We start from the raw sequence: 19,343 nt of genomic DNA, 5'->3' as shown, positions 1-19,343 counted from the left end.
GTCTGGAACAGAGCAAATTTTAAAAATAAATAAATGAAAGTGTGGAATTGAACTGTCCTGGTCGAATACAGCCATGAATGTTGGGTCAGAGAAAACTAAAGTTTTCAGGATCTCTGAATTTTACTGCTTTGTTTCTTCTTCTCCTTCTTCTCCTCCTCCCCCCCTCCTCCTCCTCCTTCTTTCTTCTTCTTCTTCTCCTTCTCCTTCTCCTTCTCCTTCTCCTCCTTCTCCTCTCCTTCTCCTTCTCCTTCTTCTTTTCATACCAGGAATTGAACCCAGGGGTGCTTAACCCCTAAACCATATCCCCAGCCCTTTTTATGTTTTTTGTATTGAGAGAGGGTCTTGGAAATTTGCTTAGGGCCTCACAAGACTGCTGAGACTGGCTTTGAACTTGTGATCCTACTGCCTCAGCCTCCCAATCTGCTGGGATTACAGGTGTGTGTCACCAAGTTGGGCTCTTGTCTGTTACTTTTGAGGTTTATAATGTAGCACATATGACAAGTTCTCTAAGAGTATAACTCACTGAGTTGATTCAGCAACACTTTGCTATGTGAAAATCATGGATGAGTGGTGAGGGGTTTGAACCAATTTCAGAAATTTGATTCTTGATAGTGACTGTAACTCCAGAATAAATTCACTCTGTAATCCATTATTTATTGAACTCATACTGACTATCCAGGTTGCTATGACAAATTACCACAAATTGGATGACTTTATAAACAACGCACATTTGTGTCTTATGGTTCCGGAGGTGGGAAGTCCAAGATCAAGGTGCCCACAAACTAGTGTCTGGTGAGGCCTGCTTACTTATTTGTCCTCGCATGACAGAAAGGTTGAAGGAGTTCCCTTGACACTCTTTCAAAGGACACTAATCCCATTTATGAGGATTCTACTCATGACAAGAGCTTATCCTCCTGATACCACTACCTTGTGCATCAGGATTTTAGCATATGAGATTTGGGGTACACAAACATTCAGACCTTAGCACATACTGTAGGCCAGATGCTGTGCCAGGAACTGTGGATGGTAATTCTAAGAATACACCATATCCCTTCAGGTAGCTTGCAGAATTCAGTCTCAGGACTGTACTACTCAAACAAAATGTTCAACTTGAAGAGTGCACTCTGAATCTTCCTTGTATCACTGAACACTTTAGACCACTCTTTTTGTGGCAAGCAAACTAATGCTCCCAAAGATGTCCACATGCTAAACCCTGGAAACTGTACATAGATTACCTGTGTGACCAAAGTGGCTTCATGTGTATGATTCATTAAGGATTTTGAGATGGGAAGATTACACTGGATTTTATCGTTAGCTCCATTTAATTAGGGTCCTTATGAGAGGGAGGCAGGAGACACAGCATGAGAAAGATTTAAAAATGTTTTGCTGTTTAGCTTCAAAAATGGAGGAAGGGGCCAAGAGTCAAGGGATGTGGGTGACGACAAGGATCGAAAAAGAGGGAGATGGATTTTCCCTTAGAGCCTCTGGAAGAAGCATGGTCCTGTTGACACCTGAGTTTGGTCCAGTGAAACCTATTTTGGACTTCTGACTCTAGAATTGTAAGAAATTTGTAGCAATTTATTAAAGGAGCAATAGAAAAATTTAAAATTTCTACAGGACACAAATAAGCCCAACTAACTAGTAGTCTTTCTTGGGGAATACGGCAAGAGTAGCTGTGGAGGGGGGGAATTTAACTCAGGAAGTTTGAAATCAATAAAGGCCTGGAGGGCAGGTCCCCACCCCATTTTATAAGGGTCAGGAGTCAAACTAGGAAGATACAGTAGCAAAAACAGTCCAAAAATTAAGAAGCATAAATAAGACACAGACCCAAGCATCAGGAGTCGAGCAGACAGACAAGAAGCCGGAAGGACAGCAGGGGCAGCTTCAGGGGGCGTTATCAGAGCGACCCAGCTCACATCTGCCAGCCCATGGGCACAAACGCTTCAGGAAAGTCTAGCTGACTTCACCCTATGGGGCTGAGGAGGTCTTCGGCAGTTAGCCAGTGCGTCATTTCTTTTGTCCAGGAACCTCTGGGACGGCATATTTCAACCCTGGCTTTACTAACTCAAACACTCGTTCAAGGTTACGTGAATTCTGCAGAGTCACCGGAGACACTAGGAAGAGAAGTGGGGTTGGCTTCTCAGTCCTGCCTCAGAACCCAGCTCCATGGCAGCCCCCCACCCTCCAGGACAGGCTGTTGATAGGATGGCTGCGTACTCAGCGCAGACCTGAACAACACGGTGACGTCTTTTGAGTGACAACCTGAAAACAAAGTTAAAAATTAAGAGGCAAAGCCAGATCCAGCCTCTCTGCTCCAGGATCCCAGGGTCAAACCTGGTGCCGTCTGCCACGTGACTCATTATTTATCCCTGCGAGGCGCATGGGTGTGAAAGGGAATAGGGGATGGGAACTCCCTCTTTTTTTAAGCCAGCCTTAAAGTCTGGGGCTTAAAATACTGGTTTAATGGTGAAGGTAAGTGCTTGTCTTCTTTTGGGGGAAGGATGCTACTTTCCAATCTATCAGAGATCCACTAGAGAGAGGGGGCTATTTGAGGGAACCTCGGAGGAAAGACATTAACAGCGACCTAAGAGTCTGCGTTTGAGAATGGTGTCTGGTTCCAAAATGAGGAAGGGACCTTCTGAGAGGGGTCAGGAGTCGGTCTAGACCCAGAGCAAGGCTTAAGGGAACACTGGTGCAGATGGACACAGTGGACGTGGGCCACTTCCCTGAGGACTCCGTGAGTATTGACTGTGGCATCCCAGTGAGTCGGGCTGAGTGGATGGTGAAAGAAACAGTGGATCAGAACCAGCGAGGCTGGGTTGGTGGCTAGTGAGCTTTTCCAGATTTCTACATGTATTTGAAGTTGCCTCTCAGGAGAAGGAGGAAATGACTGAAGTTGTGAGTAGGCATGAAGGCAAGAGAGCGTGTGGATGCTTCTAGAAGTCCCTGAAATGCTACCCACCATGCAGCCGGGAAAGGTGCCCAGAGAGGTGATGGTTACGGGCAGTGGGACTGGAAGCCTGGAGTCGGGGTGCAGTGCAGTGCCGTCTCCCAATCTACCCCAAGAAAACCCCGGTTCTAAAGCAGGGCCCTGGCTGGGGTGGGGGCAGGGGAGGGCAGGCTGTGTCTCCGGGCAGAGAGCACTCCAGGCACTCCTGCAGTGCGCCGAGCCTGGGCCTGACTCCTTTCCTGTCTCCCACGGAGGGGGCTCAGCACACTTTTTCTTTTGTTGTGATGCAATTCATAAATGAACGGACAGTGCAACCATGATATGCTGTCAGAAAGGTTTTTTCTGAAGCTCTATTCCCTCGGCGAGGTCCGGCGGGTAATGAGGGGGAAGGATTCTCCTCATGGCGCGGCCTCTGACATTAGTGCAAGATAACCCCCTGCCCACCCATCTTCTGGACTCCAGGCCAGGAGAACCCACTTTTAACAGAACAAGTTTGAAACGAATTCAGCAACCCATCAAAAGCACTTTCTCATGAGTGCGTTTTATTTGCCCTCCGGCTGCACTTCTCAGGGACCTGAGAGGCCTGGTGCTGATGCTGAGGTGCTGGTTGATCCTGCTGAGATCCACACCTGGAGCCTTCCCAGGTGGGATGCTCGGCGGCGTACAAGGCGTGTCTCTTACCTGGGTTTTAACTCTGACAGTCCTGGGGAGTCATAGCCTTCCCTACTTTTCCTATGGAGCAGTGAGAGCTCTCGGCGCTTATGAAACTCGCCCAGGTCTGCAGGCTGGGAACGGCAGAGCGGGAGCCACTCTGGGTACCCTGAACTGCAGGTTGATGCTCTTTGAACTTCGCATTGCATTTACTCTGAGTAAACCAGGAGACTCGACTAACAGATGGCGCAACCCAGGCTGCATGTTACGGGACTTCTAAGAGTGGGAGAAAGACTATTATAGCCAAATAATGCATTCGAGACTAAGAGGAATAGGAAAAAGGTATTCTTTAGCCTATGCAAAACCATAAGATCTATACCACCAATTTTATCTCTATATATGCCCTGGGCTGTGTCATAGTATTATTTTATATAGATATAATTTTCCTTTAATTTCCCTTCAGTTTTCCTCTTGGTACTCACAACGTTGACACTAGGATTCATTCTTTTTTTTTTTCCAAAGTGTCCCTCCTGAATGGGAAGGTCCTTCACAGAACCACATGTTCTCAATTGTCTGTATTTAGACGGAGCATTATCTCACTGTCTTTTAGGGCACTTCAGTCAGGCCGGGGCTCAGAACCCATATTTCACAAGCTGCTGGGATTACATTAGAAAGATGGTTTTCATTACGATCCACAGAAAGATTCCGCTTGAGAATAGGGCTGTTTGCCTGATTTCTGTATTTGTCTCATGCAAAGGAAACAAAAGGTTGACAACTGAAAGCCATTAAGGTAAAATTCAAAGTGATACTTGGAACCATAAAAGTTACATAGGGATTTTCCCCCCATTTGACATCAACAGAGGATGGGAAGGAAGACCGAAATAATGCGTGTGTGATATGATTCCACCACCTTAGGAAAGACAAGAAAATGTAGTGGTTTTTTTTGTTTTGCTTTGTTTTGTTTTTAATCAAGCTTTAAAGTATTTTTCATCATCAAATTTCTTTCTGAAATAAATATTTAAAAGTTGATTTAAAATTTACAGATTTCCATTTAAGATGCCTCAAAATGAAGATACCCTGCTGTGTTTTAAGCATATGGCTAAAATAGTTAGACTATAAAAAGAAAGAGTATTCACAGGTAGAAGCAGCAGCCAGGCCTTTAGAGACCCGACAGGCTCTGAACTGTGTGGTTTCAGGAATTTTCATGCTGTCTGCACCTGTTTTTTCACCAATAAAATGAATATTTGGGACAGAAAATCTCTTAGTCCCTTTTGGCTCCAAGTTTATAAAGTCCCTGAGGGGCTGGGGAAGCTGAGTGGACACAGCGGTGGGTGGGTGCAGTGCACTGCTGCCTCCAGCCAGTCCTGGGATCTTCAGAACCAGACAGGTCCAGGAGGAGAAGTGCAGACTCCAGGTCTGCTCCCGACAGCTCCCGGTGGAGCCTCACAGGGCCGCACGGAGGGCTGTAGGGTCAGGGCACCTAAACCTCAGCCAACGCAGGAAGCCTACAGGTCAGAGCAGTGCCACCAGTCAGGCGCTGCTCTGCTCCTGCCAGCGGTTGAGCTTCCACTTCTGTCCATCCTAAGCAAACAGGAAAATCTGAAAACTTAGAGGGGGAGTCATGGTTCTCAGACTTATAGAAAGATTTGCCTTAAAGAATACTCTTCTGTCCATGGGATGAAGCTTAAATTGTTTTAGAAATAAATTTAGTTTCTTCTGGGTATTAAGTGGATATCTACTAATTAATAGAAAAACTTGGTATATATGGAAAATCAGAAGCAATAAAGTGACCGTCTTGCTCTGTACCTCAATAACAGCCTCTGGGAACTTGTGTGAACCTATTTCTGTATATGTGACCTGCCAATTCTTATTGTTAGGTTAGTTTATCTCCAATATTCTGCTGTCATGACTGATACTGCAAAGGATAGTTTTGTACAGAATTCTTCACTGGTATCGTGGCTTAATTTCCTGTATCCTAAGGTCGTAGGTTGTAAACTTCGGTAAAGATGCGGATAAGTCTTTTATTTAAAGCAGGAAGAGAGCACACCTCAAATCATGAAACATAAATACGAAACTGTTTTTTGTTTTTTCTTAAAGTCATGGCGGAGGTAGTTCGAGGAAGAATGGAAAACTAGCAATACCTTCAGGACGGGGGATCTTCCTAGAAGAACCAGATGTATACACCCCCAAAGAGAGTTTGGTACACAAACATCAAAGTAAACAGGTTCATTTGGACTCATAAATTTTCTTTGCCTGTCAAAATGACCAGATTTTAAAATAATGTAGTAAAAATTCCCATTCAGTATAATTTAGTGAGTGAAGGAGGATCTTGTCAGCCCAGTAAAGTGTCCAAATTGTGCGAGGCACACAACATTTATATATATATATATATACATCTATATCAGTTGTAGTTGGAGACAACACCTTTATTTTATTTATTTATCTTATGTGGTGCTGAGGATGGAACCCAGTGCCTGGCACATGCTAGGCGAGCGCTCTGCTGCTGAGCCCCGACCCCAGCCCCAGCACACAACAGTTGGAACCTTTAAGGTGTCTGCCAGGGAAGTGCCGTGCAGCTCCATGCTTCGTGTTCCAAGGGGAGGCCACAGAACACGCTCTGTTATCCAGAGGGAACGGAAGCGAGGTCTGAATGGAAGAGAAGCCTGCTCCGGCACCTGCTCCTCAGCTCCCCGGTTTAACTTCACTTCTTTCCCGAGCTGCTGCAAGTTGCACTCTCACCTTCGCCTGTTTCTCTGGGGCTCCATCAATCATCTGTGATTTTCCTCCTTTATTCCTGCAGCACCATTCAGCAAGGAGCCTCCTCATTCCTGAGCAGATGAGGAAATGGGTGGGGAGAGAACTGAGGGAGTGACTGAGGACGTCCAGCAGCCTGACTTCCTCATGAAATCCTGTCCTCCTAAAGCAGAGCAGGAGCGCACCCAGAAATCATGTGGCTGTGTAGGGACCACACCTGCTGCTGGTGCCCAGAGGTGGCAGGTTAGTGGGAGGAAATTATCTGTGTGTCATGTCTCGGCTCCTGTTCTCCCTACAGATAGAAGCTGGTCGTGGTCTCAGAGATTCAGGGAAGAGGGACGTCCCACCACTAAGCAAGGCATTGTTGCCAGAGGAGCTAGATGGACCAGAAGCCGACCACCAGGAAAGGTGAGCCAAGCTCTGATCCCAGGTGGCAGGAGACGGGAGCCTTCCTGGAGCACTTCTCACTCCCTCCTCTCCCTCCCTTCCGGTCCTTTCCCATCGCCCCCGTGGGGACTCCCAGGTAGCATCAGATCCAACTCCAGCCCTGATTCCTGTTGCTTTTCCTTAGGGAGCCCCTTAGATTAGCTGCCAGAAATTGCATCCAATGATGGATAAGTTATAGGATCTAAGGAATGAAATGCATCTTGGAAATGTTATTTTTAAGCCAATTCCTAACCTCTGTAGGCATCCCCCCTAGAATACCCTTGCCAAGTGTCTGGCTGTTTCCCAGAGCCACCTACAGTAATATGGGAATAATCCATTGCAGGCAATTAATCCTATCCTAAGCCTATTTGGCCATTAAAATTTATTTCTTCTTTTATTTTTTTATCTGTTTCTTTATAGATTCTCTCTATTTTCCTTTACTCCCAGTTCTTTAAATATGCAAATAATAGTAATAATAAAAAATTCTGACCCATCCTTCACATGGCAATCCTCCCAATATTGGGCCATTGTTCCACTTCATGGGAATGATAATTTTTTTATTTTTTATTTTGAGACAGAGTCTCACTAGGTTGCTTACAGCCCCACTAAGTTCCTGAGGCTGGCTTCGAACCTGAGATTCTCTTGCCTCAGCTTTCCAAATTGCTGAGATTACAGGCGTGAGACACCACGTCCGGTGGGAGTGTTTTTTAATGTTACTTTTGCTTCAAAAAATGGCTCTACACGTCAATTATTTATTTTAAAAGCTAAATCCACGTGAAGCCAGGGCTTAGTGATATACAGCAGAAATGTATAGCTAATGGAGGGAGTGGAAGTCCCCTATCCTCTCTCATACGTAAAAAGAGAATCCTTGGGCTGTGCACCCAGCTTAACCCAAAGGCAGCTGTCGATGCGTGAACGGCAAACTTTATAACACACAAATGTGCATAGCAGATGAGACAGACCATGGTGACCCGGGGACTTGGGTTTCGTGCTTGGCTCTGCACCATCTTCCCGTCCACTTTATCTTGGAGCTCTGTGAATGCTGTACTTGGGCGTTGTGTCATGTGCTTCCCACATCTCTGAAAGAAGGCTCATCTCAAGATCCCAGATTCGTTGTCATGAAGCCAAAGAATATGACAAAGGAAGACTGCAGAAAGGATCGCCTCGGTGGAAAGGGCATGGGGTCGTCTGAATTTCCTTCTGACTCAGCCAGGAAAGAAATGGGGAGAAGGGTCTCGTCAGGGTGCTCACTGCATATTCTTCTGTCTAGGGCCAGATTTCTGCTCACTGCGCTACGGGCTGGCCCTCATCATGCATTTCTCAAACTTCACCCTGATAACCCAGCGGGTGAGTCTGAGCATCGCCATCATCGCCATGGTGAACGGCACCCAGCAGCATGGTCCATCCAACGCCTCCACTCAGGGGCCTCTGGCAGACAGCCTCCACAACCCAGGCAGATCCGCCAGGGAATTTAATACTAGGGTAAGTGTGACGGAGAGCCAGGCTCTTTGTTAAGGAGAAAAGAAAAAAAAAGAACTGAAAGGAAGGCTTGGGTCGTGATGCTGTAGAGAAAGGAAATATGAACTTTAATGACAAAGTAAAAATAACTGGAATTATTTTTGAGACATTGATTACTTCTGTGATAACAATAATCTTTCATTCTTCTTCTTCTTATTATTATTATTATTAGGTAGAGGAGATGTAGGAAAATACGTAAAAGACTATAAAATGGAACAAACAGACTACGGGTATCCTCCTCAGTGGAAAACCGCTGTCTACATGCCTCCTTCTGGGATAGCCAATTAGATTTTGATATCCGCACCTTTCACTGTTCTTAAGTTATTTTGCACCTCTGCAGTTATATACAGTGAATGAAAATGCAAATGCTTCTTGTCTATAGCTTTGCAAATGAATTCTGTCCTGTGGAGAGTCACCTTGTATACTCCTCCTCTCAACAACCCCCATCCCACCCAGTTGGATAAACCAGTTTTGCCGTCTGTTTAAAGTCCATTTCAGAACGACTGCCTACTTTAATATGTGTGGTTCTTGAATCTTCCTTTGAAGGAGCTGTAACTGCTTACTGATACCCTTATTGATCAGCGAGTTAAAAATAATCTGTGTCACAGTGCATTTTATATTTGTATGAGAATCATGATTCTACCCAATTTTAAAAACTATTCTTCAAACTATCCTTTACTGAATGTCATTCCTGCAATTCACAATTCATAATGTGATTTCATGATGACACCGGACCCAGCGTGACTGTGATCACCTCCCACCTCTAGTCTTTCCACCACCCATTCTGCCGCTTGCCTGTGCTCAGGACTTTCAAGAGAACAAACACCTGCGTCCTCCAGACCGCGGTGCCTCTCTAGAACTTGGTCCTCAGTCTCAGTGCGCTCCTCTCTGCTGCCTGTGGCCCAGGGAAAGTCTGGGCTGACTCTGCCACCGTCCCTTAGTTTCTGATCTCGTGGCATCATTACAAATGCTGCAAGCCTATTTTTGCTGTTTTATCCAATAAGAATCAATTTTCCTTTTTCTCTTCATACAAAATTTATAGTCATTCTTCAAAGGACAGTTCAAAGACTGCTTCGTTCCTGGGCCTTCCCAAGAGATTCTTCCCTTTCCTCAAAGACCCCATTTTATTTATTTCAACCTCGTATATTAATTCTAACATGAATCATATACCTGTGCTATTTATGATTATTTTATATGAATACAATATTTCTATTTTTTTTTTTTTTTGGATACTGGGGGTTGAACCTAGAGGCGCTTAACCACTGAGCCACATCACCAGCCTTTTTCTTTTATTTTTTTCTTTGAGACAGAATCTCACTAAGTTGCTGAGGCTGCCTTTGAACTTGTGATCCTCCTGCCTCAGCCTCCCAAGCCGCTGGGATTACAGGGGTGCACGACCGTGTCTGGACAATGTTTTTTATTTTATATTCTTTGTCTATTTAATTTATAATATGATGCCATCCATGTATCTAGTAGACAACCAAAAATTGTTCACTGAGTTATAGCAGAAGAAAAGTGTGATCTTCTACATTTGTAAAGTGTGTTGGGAATTTGGGTCTTCTGGGGCAGACTCTAATTTCCTAACTTGATAATTCTTTTTAATTAGGGGGTCATTTTTTGAAAGAGTTTATTAGACTTGTGTTTATATTATTCTTTCAAAGGAGAGTCGGTGTCACTCAGCTTTTACAGACTAGTTGAAAGGAAGCTCTGAGTCAACAGGTGAATTGCCTCTTGGCCACTCTTTCTATTTCCTTCTTCCCATCTTCATGTGGGTGGCTGCTGACCTTGGTCTCTCCTTCTAAGAGTAGCTGACTAGAGGTGAAAAGGTGGAACATGTGAATTAGGTTAGAGAGAGAGAGAGACATAGGTATTTTACTGTAGGGTCTCACCTACCCCAGGAGGCTCTGACTGTAAATAGACTTTCATGAAAGGACCTTGTAGCAAGGAGTTTTCTTTATTCCTTTTTATTTTTTATTTTTTGCTTTCATCTTTTCCCAGGCCTCTGTGTATCAGTGGAGCCCAGAGACTCAGGGCGTCATCTTTAGCTCCATCAGCTACGGGATCATCCTGACTCTGATCCCCAGTGGATATTTGGCGGGGATCTTTGGAGCGAAGCAGATGCTGGGTGCCGGTTTGCTCATCTCTTCCCTTCTCACCCTCTTCACCCCGCTGGCTGCTGATGTCGGAGTGATCCTGGTCATTGTGGTCCGCACAGTCCAGGGCATGGCCCAGGTATCCAGATGCTTGCTCCTTCTGAGTGGGGTACCGATTCCCAGTTCTGCGAGGAGCAGAAGTCATACTGCTTTTCGTTGGCAGGGCATGGCGTGGACAGGCCAGTTCACAATCTGGGCCAAGTGGGCTCCTCCACTGGAACGAAGCAAGCTCACCAGCATTGCGGGCTCCGGTAAGGGCAAGGCACGCGCCCCAGGCTTGCCAACTGGTCCAGCCTTCGGTGGCCTTCCCTCTAGAAATCAGAGGGCTTGGGCGAGAGGGGAAAGTGCTACTGAAAATTCAAGAACATGGCGAGGTACATACGGAAGGAGGGGGACATCTGGGCGATAGAGACACCAGGGCTGAGAAGCAGAAAAGCCCCTGGGAGCCCGAGGCCAGCCGCCCTGTGGGAGAAAGGCTAGAGCTTTAGGGCTGGCACGATGGAGGAGGTCAAGTGGACCATCTGAACTCCATTTTAGCAAGGACACTAACGTGAAGACCAAGGCCACCAGAGCTCAGAGCAGCAGGGAGATGAGTTCACAGAGCCTGAGCCATGGGAGCCGCTCCGCTTTCTGCACTAAGGAGTCCTCGCCTCGGCCCTGCGGTGTGAGGCGACTTCCTTGTCCGGGGAGGGGAGTTAGGGAGTGGAGACGAAATAAAGGCCCAGATGCAAAGAGCCAGTAGGCAGTACAGCTGGGACTTGAGCCTGGCAGTCTGGTCCAGAGTGCGCACTCTGGGTCCTGGTGCTGGACCTCCGTCCAGCGTGCCTGGTCCTGCTGGGCCCTCTACCGCCTCGCTGCTTTCCCCGACCCGAGGAACAGCACTGCAGAACCGCTTTCCCTTCCAGCTCCTCACCCCCAGGTCCCACAGGCAACCACGTCTGTGAGATCCCCTCACAGCAGCTCTCCTGCCGGCCAGTGCCGTCCCCACCTCCTGTATTTCAAATGCTCCCAGCTGGTCCCGTCCTCTAGACTGGTTTCCTCCAGGCTTCTCTCCCCATCAAAGCCCAGTTATCTTCCTAAAGTTCCGATGGGGCACCTCTGCTCCATTTCCTGGGCATCCTCAGAGTGCTCCTTTATGACCAGGGAGTGGAGAACAGGAGGATGTGAGGGTGCTCTGCCTCTGGTCCCAGCCTGCGTTCCACTGGCTCCCTCTGCAGCAGGGCTCTGCGGGCTTCAGCCCCCCAGGGTCCCCACATCCTCACTCTGCTCCCCTGCACTCTCCTCCACGGGCTTCTATCCCTGAAGTTCCCTGACCCTGGTCTTCTTGCCTACAGGCCACCATCTTATGGCCTGGCTCATGTAAAAAATTCTTCCATCTTATGATCACTGTTAGTTTATCCTCATGGGTATTTCCATAGAAAACATTATAGCTTTATTTTCATATCTCTATCCTATACCATTTTTTGAGTTGGAGATTGAATTCTATGACCCATTAATAATGACGACCACTAAGGGGTCATAAAGTCAAGTTAGTGGGTAAAAATCACTGAAGAGTGGAAGTGAATAGAATAGACGCTGCCGGGTGCTTTGCCGTGGTAAAGGTAGGTATTGGTTCATGAGACTTTGGTTGGAAGCATGTGCGTGTCGTTGTGTGACAGCTGTCTGCCTATTTGGTGCATGCCGTGTTGCTGTGTAAGATGTATCTCCTGCCATGAGAATGCGGAATGGGTTGTGGTTGTTTCAAGACCCACAGTGTATGATACTTGGGATAGTGGGTTTTTCCCTCTGGATCAAAATGTCCTGAGGACAGGGGCTGTGGCTTATTAATTTCTGTGCCCAAACTCATATGGTGCCGTGAGACATACTGATGAGCTGTGATTGTAGAGTTTCTAGGACAAACTAGGGGGCTTAGCGCTGGCTGCATTGACATGGGGGAGCCAGTGAAGACCAGGGACATGTCACTGTTATTTATTGATGCCAGTCACCTCGCAGTGTTAATGGAAGAATCGTGAGCAGGGACCATGCTCCCACCACTCAGTAAGGCTGAGTCAGCCGCCTCACCACGGGGACAGGGTCCAGAGGGCCAGACAGTCTCGCCTTTGCTGTTTTCCTAAGTGTTTTCTCCCGTTCCCTTCAGGGGCAGCGTTTGGATCCTTCTTCATCCTCTGTGTGGGGGGACTGATCTCCCAGGCACTGGGCTGGCCTTTTATCTTCTACATCTTTGGTGAGTCATCCTCTCTGAGATCCTAGCACCTTCCTGGGCATTGGTTTTGATACACCTTCTTCTCATGTTAAGAGAAGATATCCTCATTAAGTGGAAAATGAGGAAGAACATCAAGGTCTGGTAACTTTCTTAATCTTTGGGGACACCCCATGCTCAGGGCAGAGGAGATGACTCTGCACTGGTGCCAGCTTCTGACCAGTCAGCATGAAACCTTCCCCTTCTGCCCCACGCATCTGCTCAGAATCTGCACATCCAAAAGGCCTGGGCTATGTGACTGAGATGTCACAGCTGGTTGAGGGCATCTGCAAGACGTCTTCACATTGCGATAAAATTGTTCTGCCCGTGATGCCGTTAACCTGTTCTCTCCAAGCTGAATCTTTCGAAGCTCAATTCAAACCTCTGCTTCTCCAGGGGGCCTTCCAGGACCTACGCCACCAGATCCAGCTGTTCTCTCCTTTATGATCCTGACTGATATTTCCTCTCCGGGTTATGGGGGGGGGGTGCAGTCATCTGTGCCCCCTTCTCATTTTCCTTCTAGACTGGGCGATGCTTGAGGCAAGGAGTCATTAGATAATATGTTCTATTTATCACTTTGGTGGCATCAGAGTGTCTGAATTTTATCTTTAAAAAAATGGATGAATACTAGTGGAACAAATCAAAAGAGCATTAGTCCCCAAAGTATTTTACCATAGAATATTATTCCAGTGACAAAGCCCAGTACTGAGACAAGTTTCTACCATTGTTCTTTTTATCAGAGCCACATGGTGTCAATAAAGATGGCTCTGGCTTGGGTCGCTTTCTCATTAGTGAGGCTAACCCCAGATGTTTTGTGTCACACGTTAACCAGGTATTATCAAGAAGTATTTCCTCTGGGTATCCGTAATGGATGTGATTTGAATACAAATAACACTCTTGCAAATGTGCTGGAAATCTTTCTGGCCACACTGACCTCCTGGCAGGTTGATTCATGTATGTATAAATGCTTTCTGTCTTTGGTCCTGACTCTTCTGATCTTCCCAAGCAAGGCAGTAATGTGTGTATTGCAGAGTTGCTGCTAAAACACATACGACTACAAACTTGGGAGTCCTGAGAACTAGTAGTCGGCTGTGCAACGGTTGGCTCCTGCCCCTGACATCTGTAGAGGGCTCTATTGTTGACAAAAGGCAGATCTGCACTTGGGGGTGGTATCTGAAAAGGTTCTGTGGAGGAAGTAGCTTCAGAGGATGGGCAGAAGGAGATGGAAAATCTATGCCTTCGAGGTGGCATCCTAAAACTGATACGGTGTGGTGGAGAAAGGCAGGATGCTGCACAGGACACTGCCCCCCACAGGTGCACACACCTACCTGGAGACTAATGTGTCCCTACTTCCCAGGTAGCATTGGCTGTGTCTGCTGTCTCCTGTGGTTCACGGTGATTTATGATGACCCCACGCATCACCCGTGCATAAGTGCCAGGGAAAAGGAGCACATTGTGTCCTCTCTGGCCCAGCAGGTACAATGGCTCTCCCAACCCGTGGGCCATGGGGAGGTGCCCGGGCAGGTGTGGGCCTCCAGACAGAGGTGTTCTCTAGTCTGTCCCATCCCCAAGCCGATTAGATATTTCCTCTCAGCCCAGTTCTCCTAGACGATCTGTCCCCATAAAGGCTATGGTCAGGTGCCTGCCGCTTTGGGCCATTTTCACGGGATTTTTCAGCCATTTCTGGCTGTGCACCATCATCCTAACGTACCTGCCAACCTACATCAGCACTGTGCTCCACGTCAACATCAGAGAGGTGAGTGGCTTCCTGTACTGTGTGAAGTTCATGACCATGACAAGAGCTCTGTACCTCCTGCTGCATTTTTTCTTTGCTTCTAACTTGAAGTTGAGTCTGAAAGTGGCCCTGCAGTGATGCCCACGTCACAGACGTGGAGATGGGACACAGGCGGGATGCCTTGCCTGAGGTTGCAGGGCTGACAATTAGAGTTGCTGCAGCCTCTTTGCCCTAACCACTCTGCTACACTGCCATGCTGCCTGCATCTAAAGCTTCTCTTGGAAATTAGTGACACTCTCCCTGGAGACCAGCTGGAGGAGTGCTGTTTCTTTCACCAGAGACATGTCCTTCCCGTGTGGCGAAGGATGCACGCTTTCCTCAAACAACTCAGGAGGATGGGGACAGGCTAGTGGCCTGGGTGACTGAATACTGGGGACTAAATTTGCGTCTGTAACTACTTGTCTGATTTCCTTCCTGCAGAGTGGGGTTCTGTCCTCCCTGCCCTTTATTGCAGCCTCAAGCTGTACAATTTTAGGAGGTCAGTTGGCAGATTTCCTTCTGTCCAGGAAACTCCTCAGCCTCATTGCCGTGCGGAAACTCTTCTCGTCCCTGGGTAAGGACAGGCAGGAGGGTTCAGGTCAGCAGGCCCTTTTCAGCAGTGGCCTGAGGCGGCTGACAGGTGTCCTCCCTGCCCAGGGCTCCTCCTTCCATCACTGTGTGCGGTGGCCCTGCCCTTCGTGGCCTCCAGTTACACCATGACCATCGCTTTGCTGATACTCATCCCTGGGACCAGCAACCTGTGTGACTCGGGCTTCATCATCAACACCCTGGATATTGCCCCCAGGTAGGAGCTCTGCCTGTCTCCCTGCTCCCGGGAACTCGGGCGTTAGGCCTCAGCCATCACCCTGCGGAGCTTCCCAGCTACCGACGTGCCCCAGATGGAAGCGGGAAGGAAGTAACTGGAAATGCACTTCACGACCATGACCTGATGTAGCATTCTTAGAACAAACTCCCAGCAATCATTTAGATAAATAGCTTCTCAAGCTCCCGACCAGAGATTAGACTGTGTGCTTTGGGAAAGGGCCCAGAGACATGTGTTTTGGGAGTTTCTAGGGTGCTGACTATATTGGCTACCACGCATGGATGGAGCATTGAGAGCCGACCCCTGTGCTCCAAGCTTCTTATAAACCAGCACACCTGATCCTTACAGCTGTGCCCCCAGTGCAGGCAGAAGACTGGGGCAGGAGGGGTCACGCGGCCTGACTGTGGTTGCACAAGGGAAGAGCCGGACTAGGACCCGCACGGCTTGGTCCCCGAGTCTGTGTCCTGCCCTGTAAACTGCCTGCCAGGCTGAGTGGTGGGGTGGAGAAACTCAGCCACGCAGAGAATGGACCTCTGGTATTGTGGTTATTGGCCCAGGGGACAGGTGATTTCATGGTTGGTGAATACATCTCACCCTGATGTCCTTAGGAAAGCAAAAAGCCACAGAGGCACAATGATGTGCCATTAGAGAGGGGTTCACTGAAGATGAATTGTGCAGAAAACACAGGGGGCTTTCTACATTGATCCACCCGTAAAATCATCTTCTCCACAGATACGCAAGCTTCCTCATGGGGATCTCAAGGGGATTCGGCCTTATTGCAGGAATTGTCTCCTCCACGGCCACCGGATTCCTTATCAGTCAGGTTGGGATTGTTATTGAACATCTGCAAGTGGCAGGTATCATTTGAGGCATTGGACATACACACGGTGCTCTTAAGACGGTGGGGTCTGATGGGGGAGCAACAGGCGTGACAGGTACTCCCTGATCCACGCACCCGTGAGTCAGACGCAGAGGTCAGGTTTCCCAGGGGCAGGAAACAAGAAAGCGAAAGGCTGTCCAGTTCATGGCCATGGGCCCCTTGGGTGCAGCGGATGGCAGGTCTGACTTCCTGGGCTGAGAAGCAGGAAGTCCTGAGTTCTGAGCACAGTGAACGACAGGTGTCATCGGAGCAGTGAGACAGAAGGCAGGGGAGGAGGAGGAGCGTCTCCAAGACTCTTCAGGCTGAAACCACAAAGGGAACATACAGTGTCCAAGGCTAGTTTGAAGAGACTGAGCTGTGGGGGAGAGCATGCTGGGCATGGTGAGGAGCCTGCCATGAGGTTTGCTCCATGCTGGGGACCCTGAGTAGGAGAGGAAGGCAAGGGAGAAGGAGGAGCCAGGCTGGGATGGAGGCTGAGGAGGGTCAACCTTCAAAGCAAAGTTTTGTTTTTATTACATCAGGTTAATTTCGTGTTGGGGGCGGGGGGCGGGATTGAACTCAGGGGCACTCAACCACTGAGCCACACCCCCAGGGCAATTTTGTGTTATATTTAGAGTCAGGGTCTTTCTGTGTTGCTTAGCACCTTGCTTTTGCTGAGGCTGGCTTTGAACTCGCGGTCCTCCGGTCTCAGCCTCACAAGCCACCAGGATCAAGGCGTGTGCCGCCATGCCTGGCCATCAGGTTGACTTCTGAACACATTGCTGAGAACCTGCTGTGACCACAGTGCTGGAGATGACTTGAGACGTTCTAGGGCTGGGTGAGGAGGGTGGCTTAGGCAGACCAAGGGTAAGCCACGTGTCCCTGGGATGTCTACCTGAGGAATGGTTGTGATCGATCCCAAACAAGGACACAGCCATGGGGTCTTGATGATGCCATTTTAGGCACAATTGGGAGTAATACTGAATTTTCATGAATGTTGAAATTCAAATTCTAGGGGAACGTTAGTGTCATTGGATTCATTTTTGTTAAAGAGATGACCATCCCAACTCAGAACCCATGTGCATTCAGAGTGACCTTGTTTCCTTCAGTTTCATGGACCCTCTGCTGACTGAGGATGTTAAGTGTCTCCTGCACATTGTCCATTACATTCTTGGTGGCCAGCATCGTAGTGCACAACAGAGAGGATTTCTGTAGCTGCTGGAGGAGGAACTTGGGAGATTAATGATTGCCGTGTTCTTATGTCCAGGATTCTGAGTCTGGATGGAAGAATGTATTTTTCTTGTCTGCTGCGGTCAACATGTTTGGTCTGATCTTTTACCTCACATTTGGACGAGCAGAAATCCAGGAGTGGGCCAAGGAAAGAACTCTCACTCGCCTCTGAGGAAGTGGAGCTGCACACTTAACTGTAGTACTGACTCTTGGCTTTTTGACATTTTTTACTTATCACCATTCTTTCTTTACATTCCTGACCCTAGACATGGAGGATCTCAACTCTGGCTGAGTGTTCTGCCCTCTTAGGGAGCCTTCAACCATAAGCTGGAGCCTGGGGCCCCCTCCAGAGATTCCAAATGAATTGGCCTAGGGTGGAGCCCGGATACCACTAATTGTTAGACTCCCAGGAATTTCAACATGCAGCATCTGTGTTGACAATTGCTGAACAAGGCTGAGAAGTCAATTCCTGTTGCTTTCAAATTTTCCTCTTTGGAAAGTACTAGATAAATAAAATCTATGTGAAAATAATCACTGATAAATACCTTCATGGGTGTGGTTATGAACACAGAGATCTGCTGGGAATTGCAGCCATATGCCAGAGAACTCAGCTCAGACCCCAGTTTTAAAACTGTAATCCAGAGAATTAACATTCATTGTTTTTATATGCTGTGAAACATGGATGCTTATTTATGTGGTTTAATTCTACTAACATTTACATGCTAAAATTAAGCCGGGCATTTTAAATCTATTTAGATTTGGATTATTTCCATCAGGCAAAGCAGATATCTGTTCATCCCAGCTAAACTCCAGATTAAAACCAGAAAATGACCAGGAAAAGATTAAGTGAATGAGGTTAGCTAGAATTCAGGGAGACATGACAGAGTTGGAAAGCTCTTACTGTGATGTGCGGGCAACAATGTGGGCCCAGGGAGATGTCGAGACCAGGTAGAGGAGATCCCAGGGAGGGGAGACAGGCATTTTCAGGGAAATGACAATTTATATGGGGGAGGAAACTGCTAAAGGTGTGAGGGGATTCAGCAAGGCCCAGAAAGGCAGGACTTCAAGGGAAGCCCCTGTGCGCCTAGAGAGGTCATTCTGCCTTCTCCATGTTCTCCTTAGTTTCCCAAGACTCTCCCTCATCATTGGTCCAACGGAAATTGATAACATATCCTCCTGGTCATCTCCACACATAGCATATTCTGGTTTGCCTCAACTTTTTTAGAGAAGTCCCCACCCTATGTAGAGCCCTATTAGAACCACAGGACCAGAACCTTGGACTAATTCAGCAGGTGAAGAGAATCTCCCAGTGCTAATCGACAGGTTATTTTGTGAGATGTTTTAAGGAAAATGGAGGGTGAGGTCCACAGGGTGACACTAATATGAGAACACATCTGCTGTCCGGATATTGACAATATATTGAAAAGGAGGATTCTTAGAAAACTCAAAGAAGAAAAGAGAGAGATAGTAAAGTGAACAGGAAAATTATATACAGGACATTTTTTTAAAAAAAAGGAGGTGGGAAGCAACCAAATAGAAAAATGGGCAAATGATTCAAACAGGGACTTCAAAAAAGAGAAATCTAAGTTGCCCATAGGTATAAAAATGCAATCAACTTCAACAGTTATTAGAAAAATGAAGATCAAAGCTCAAATGAGATACCATGACCCACTTAACAGGATGGGTAAAATACAACAGCAGACGTTGGCACAGGTGTGGGGCAGTTGGAACTTTGTACACTAGGAATGTGAGTGTAAGTTAGAACTTTGGACAGCCACTTGGCGAGGTCTCCTAAAGCTAAGTGGGGGGTTTCCACAACTCAGACATTTCGTTTAGAATTTCACACATTTGCAAAAACATGCACAGCTCTGTTCATAGGAGCCCTACCGAGAGTGGCCCAAAGAGGAAAGAACTAAGTTACCTGGAAAGAAGGGAATAAATAAATAAGCCATGGTCCACTCACCCT

General features: G+C 47.4%; 1 protein-coding gene across 3 annotated transcripts; it reads left to right on the top strand.

Moving 5' to 3' along the window:
• Positions 1–6,735: 6,735 nt before the first annotated feature.
• On the top strand, positions 6,736–17,549 carry Slc17a2 (solute carrier family 17 member 2). 3 transcript variants are annotated; one of them, XM_076857942.2, is made up of 11 exons: positions 6,736–6,763; positions 8,052–8,263; positions 10,298–10,531; positions 10,616–10,703; positions 12,590–12,676; positions 14,049–14,167; positions 14,286–14,447; positions 14,907–15,039; positions 15,123–15,270; positions 16,021–16,111; positions 17,415–17,549. In XM_076857942.2, the coding sequence occupies exons 1-11, from the start codon at positions 6,736–6,738 to the stop codon at positions 17,547–17,549; spliced, it is 1,437 nt and encodes a 478-aa protein (XP_076714057.1). The 3 variants fall into 3 exon arrangements, with proteins under 3 accessions (XP_076714057.1, XP_076714056.1, XP_076714058.1); XM_076857941.2 differs by having other exon boundaries at positions 8,052–8,269; XM_076857943.2 differs by lacking the exon at positions 15,123–15,270 and having other exon boundaries at positions 17,415–17,478.
• The last annotated feature ends 1,794 nt before the right edge of the window (positions 17,550–19,343 follow it).

This window comes from Callospermophilus lateralis, chromosome 6 (assembly GCF_048772815.1).
Source record: "Callospermophilus lateralis isolate mCalLat2 chromosome 6, mCalLat2.hap1, whole genome shotgun sequence".
Classification (NCBI taxonomy): domain Eukaryota; kingdom Metazoa; phylum Chordata; class Mammalia; order Rodentia; family Sciuridae; genus Callospermophilus; species Callospermophilus lateralis.
Note: the sequence above shows the minus strand (reverse complement) of the source record. Positions and strands in the feature narration are given on the sequence as shown.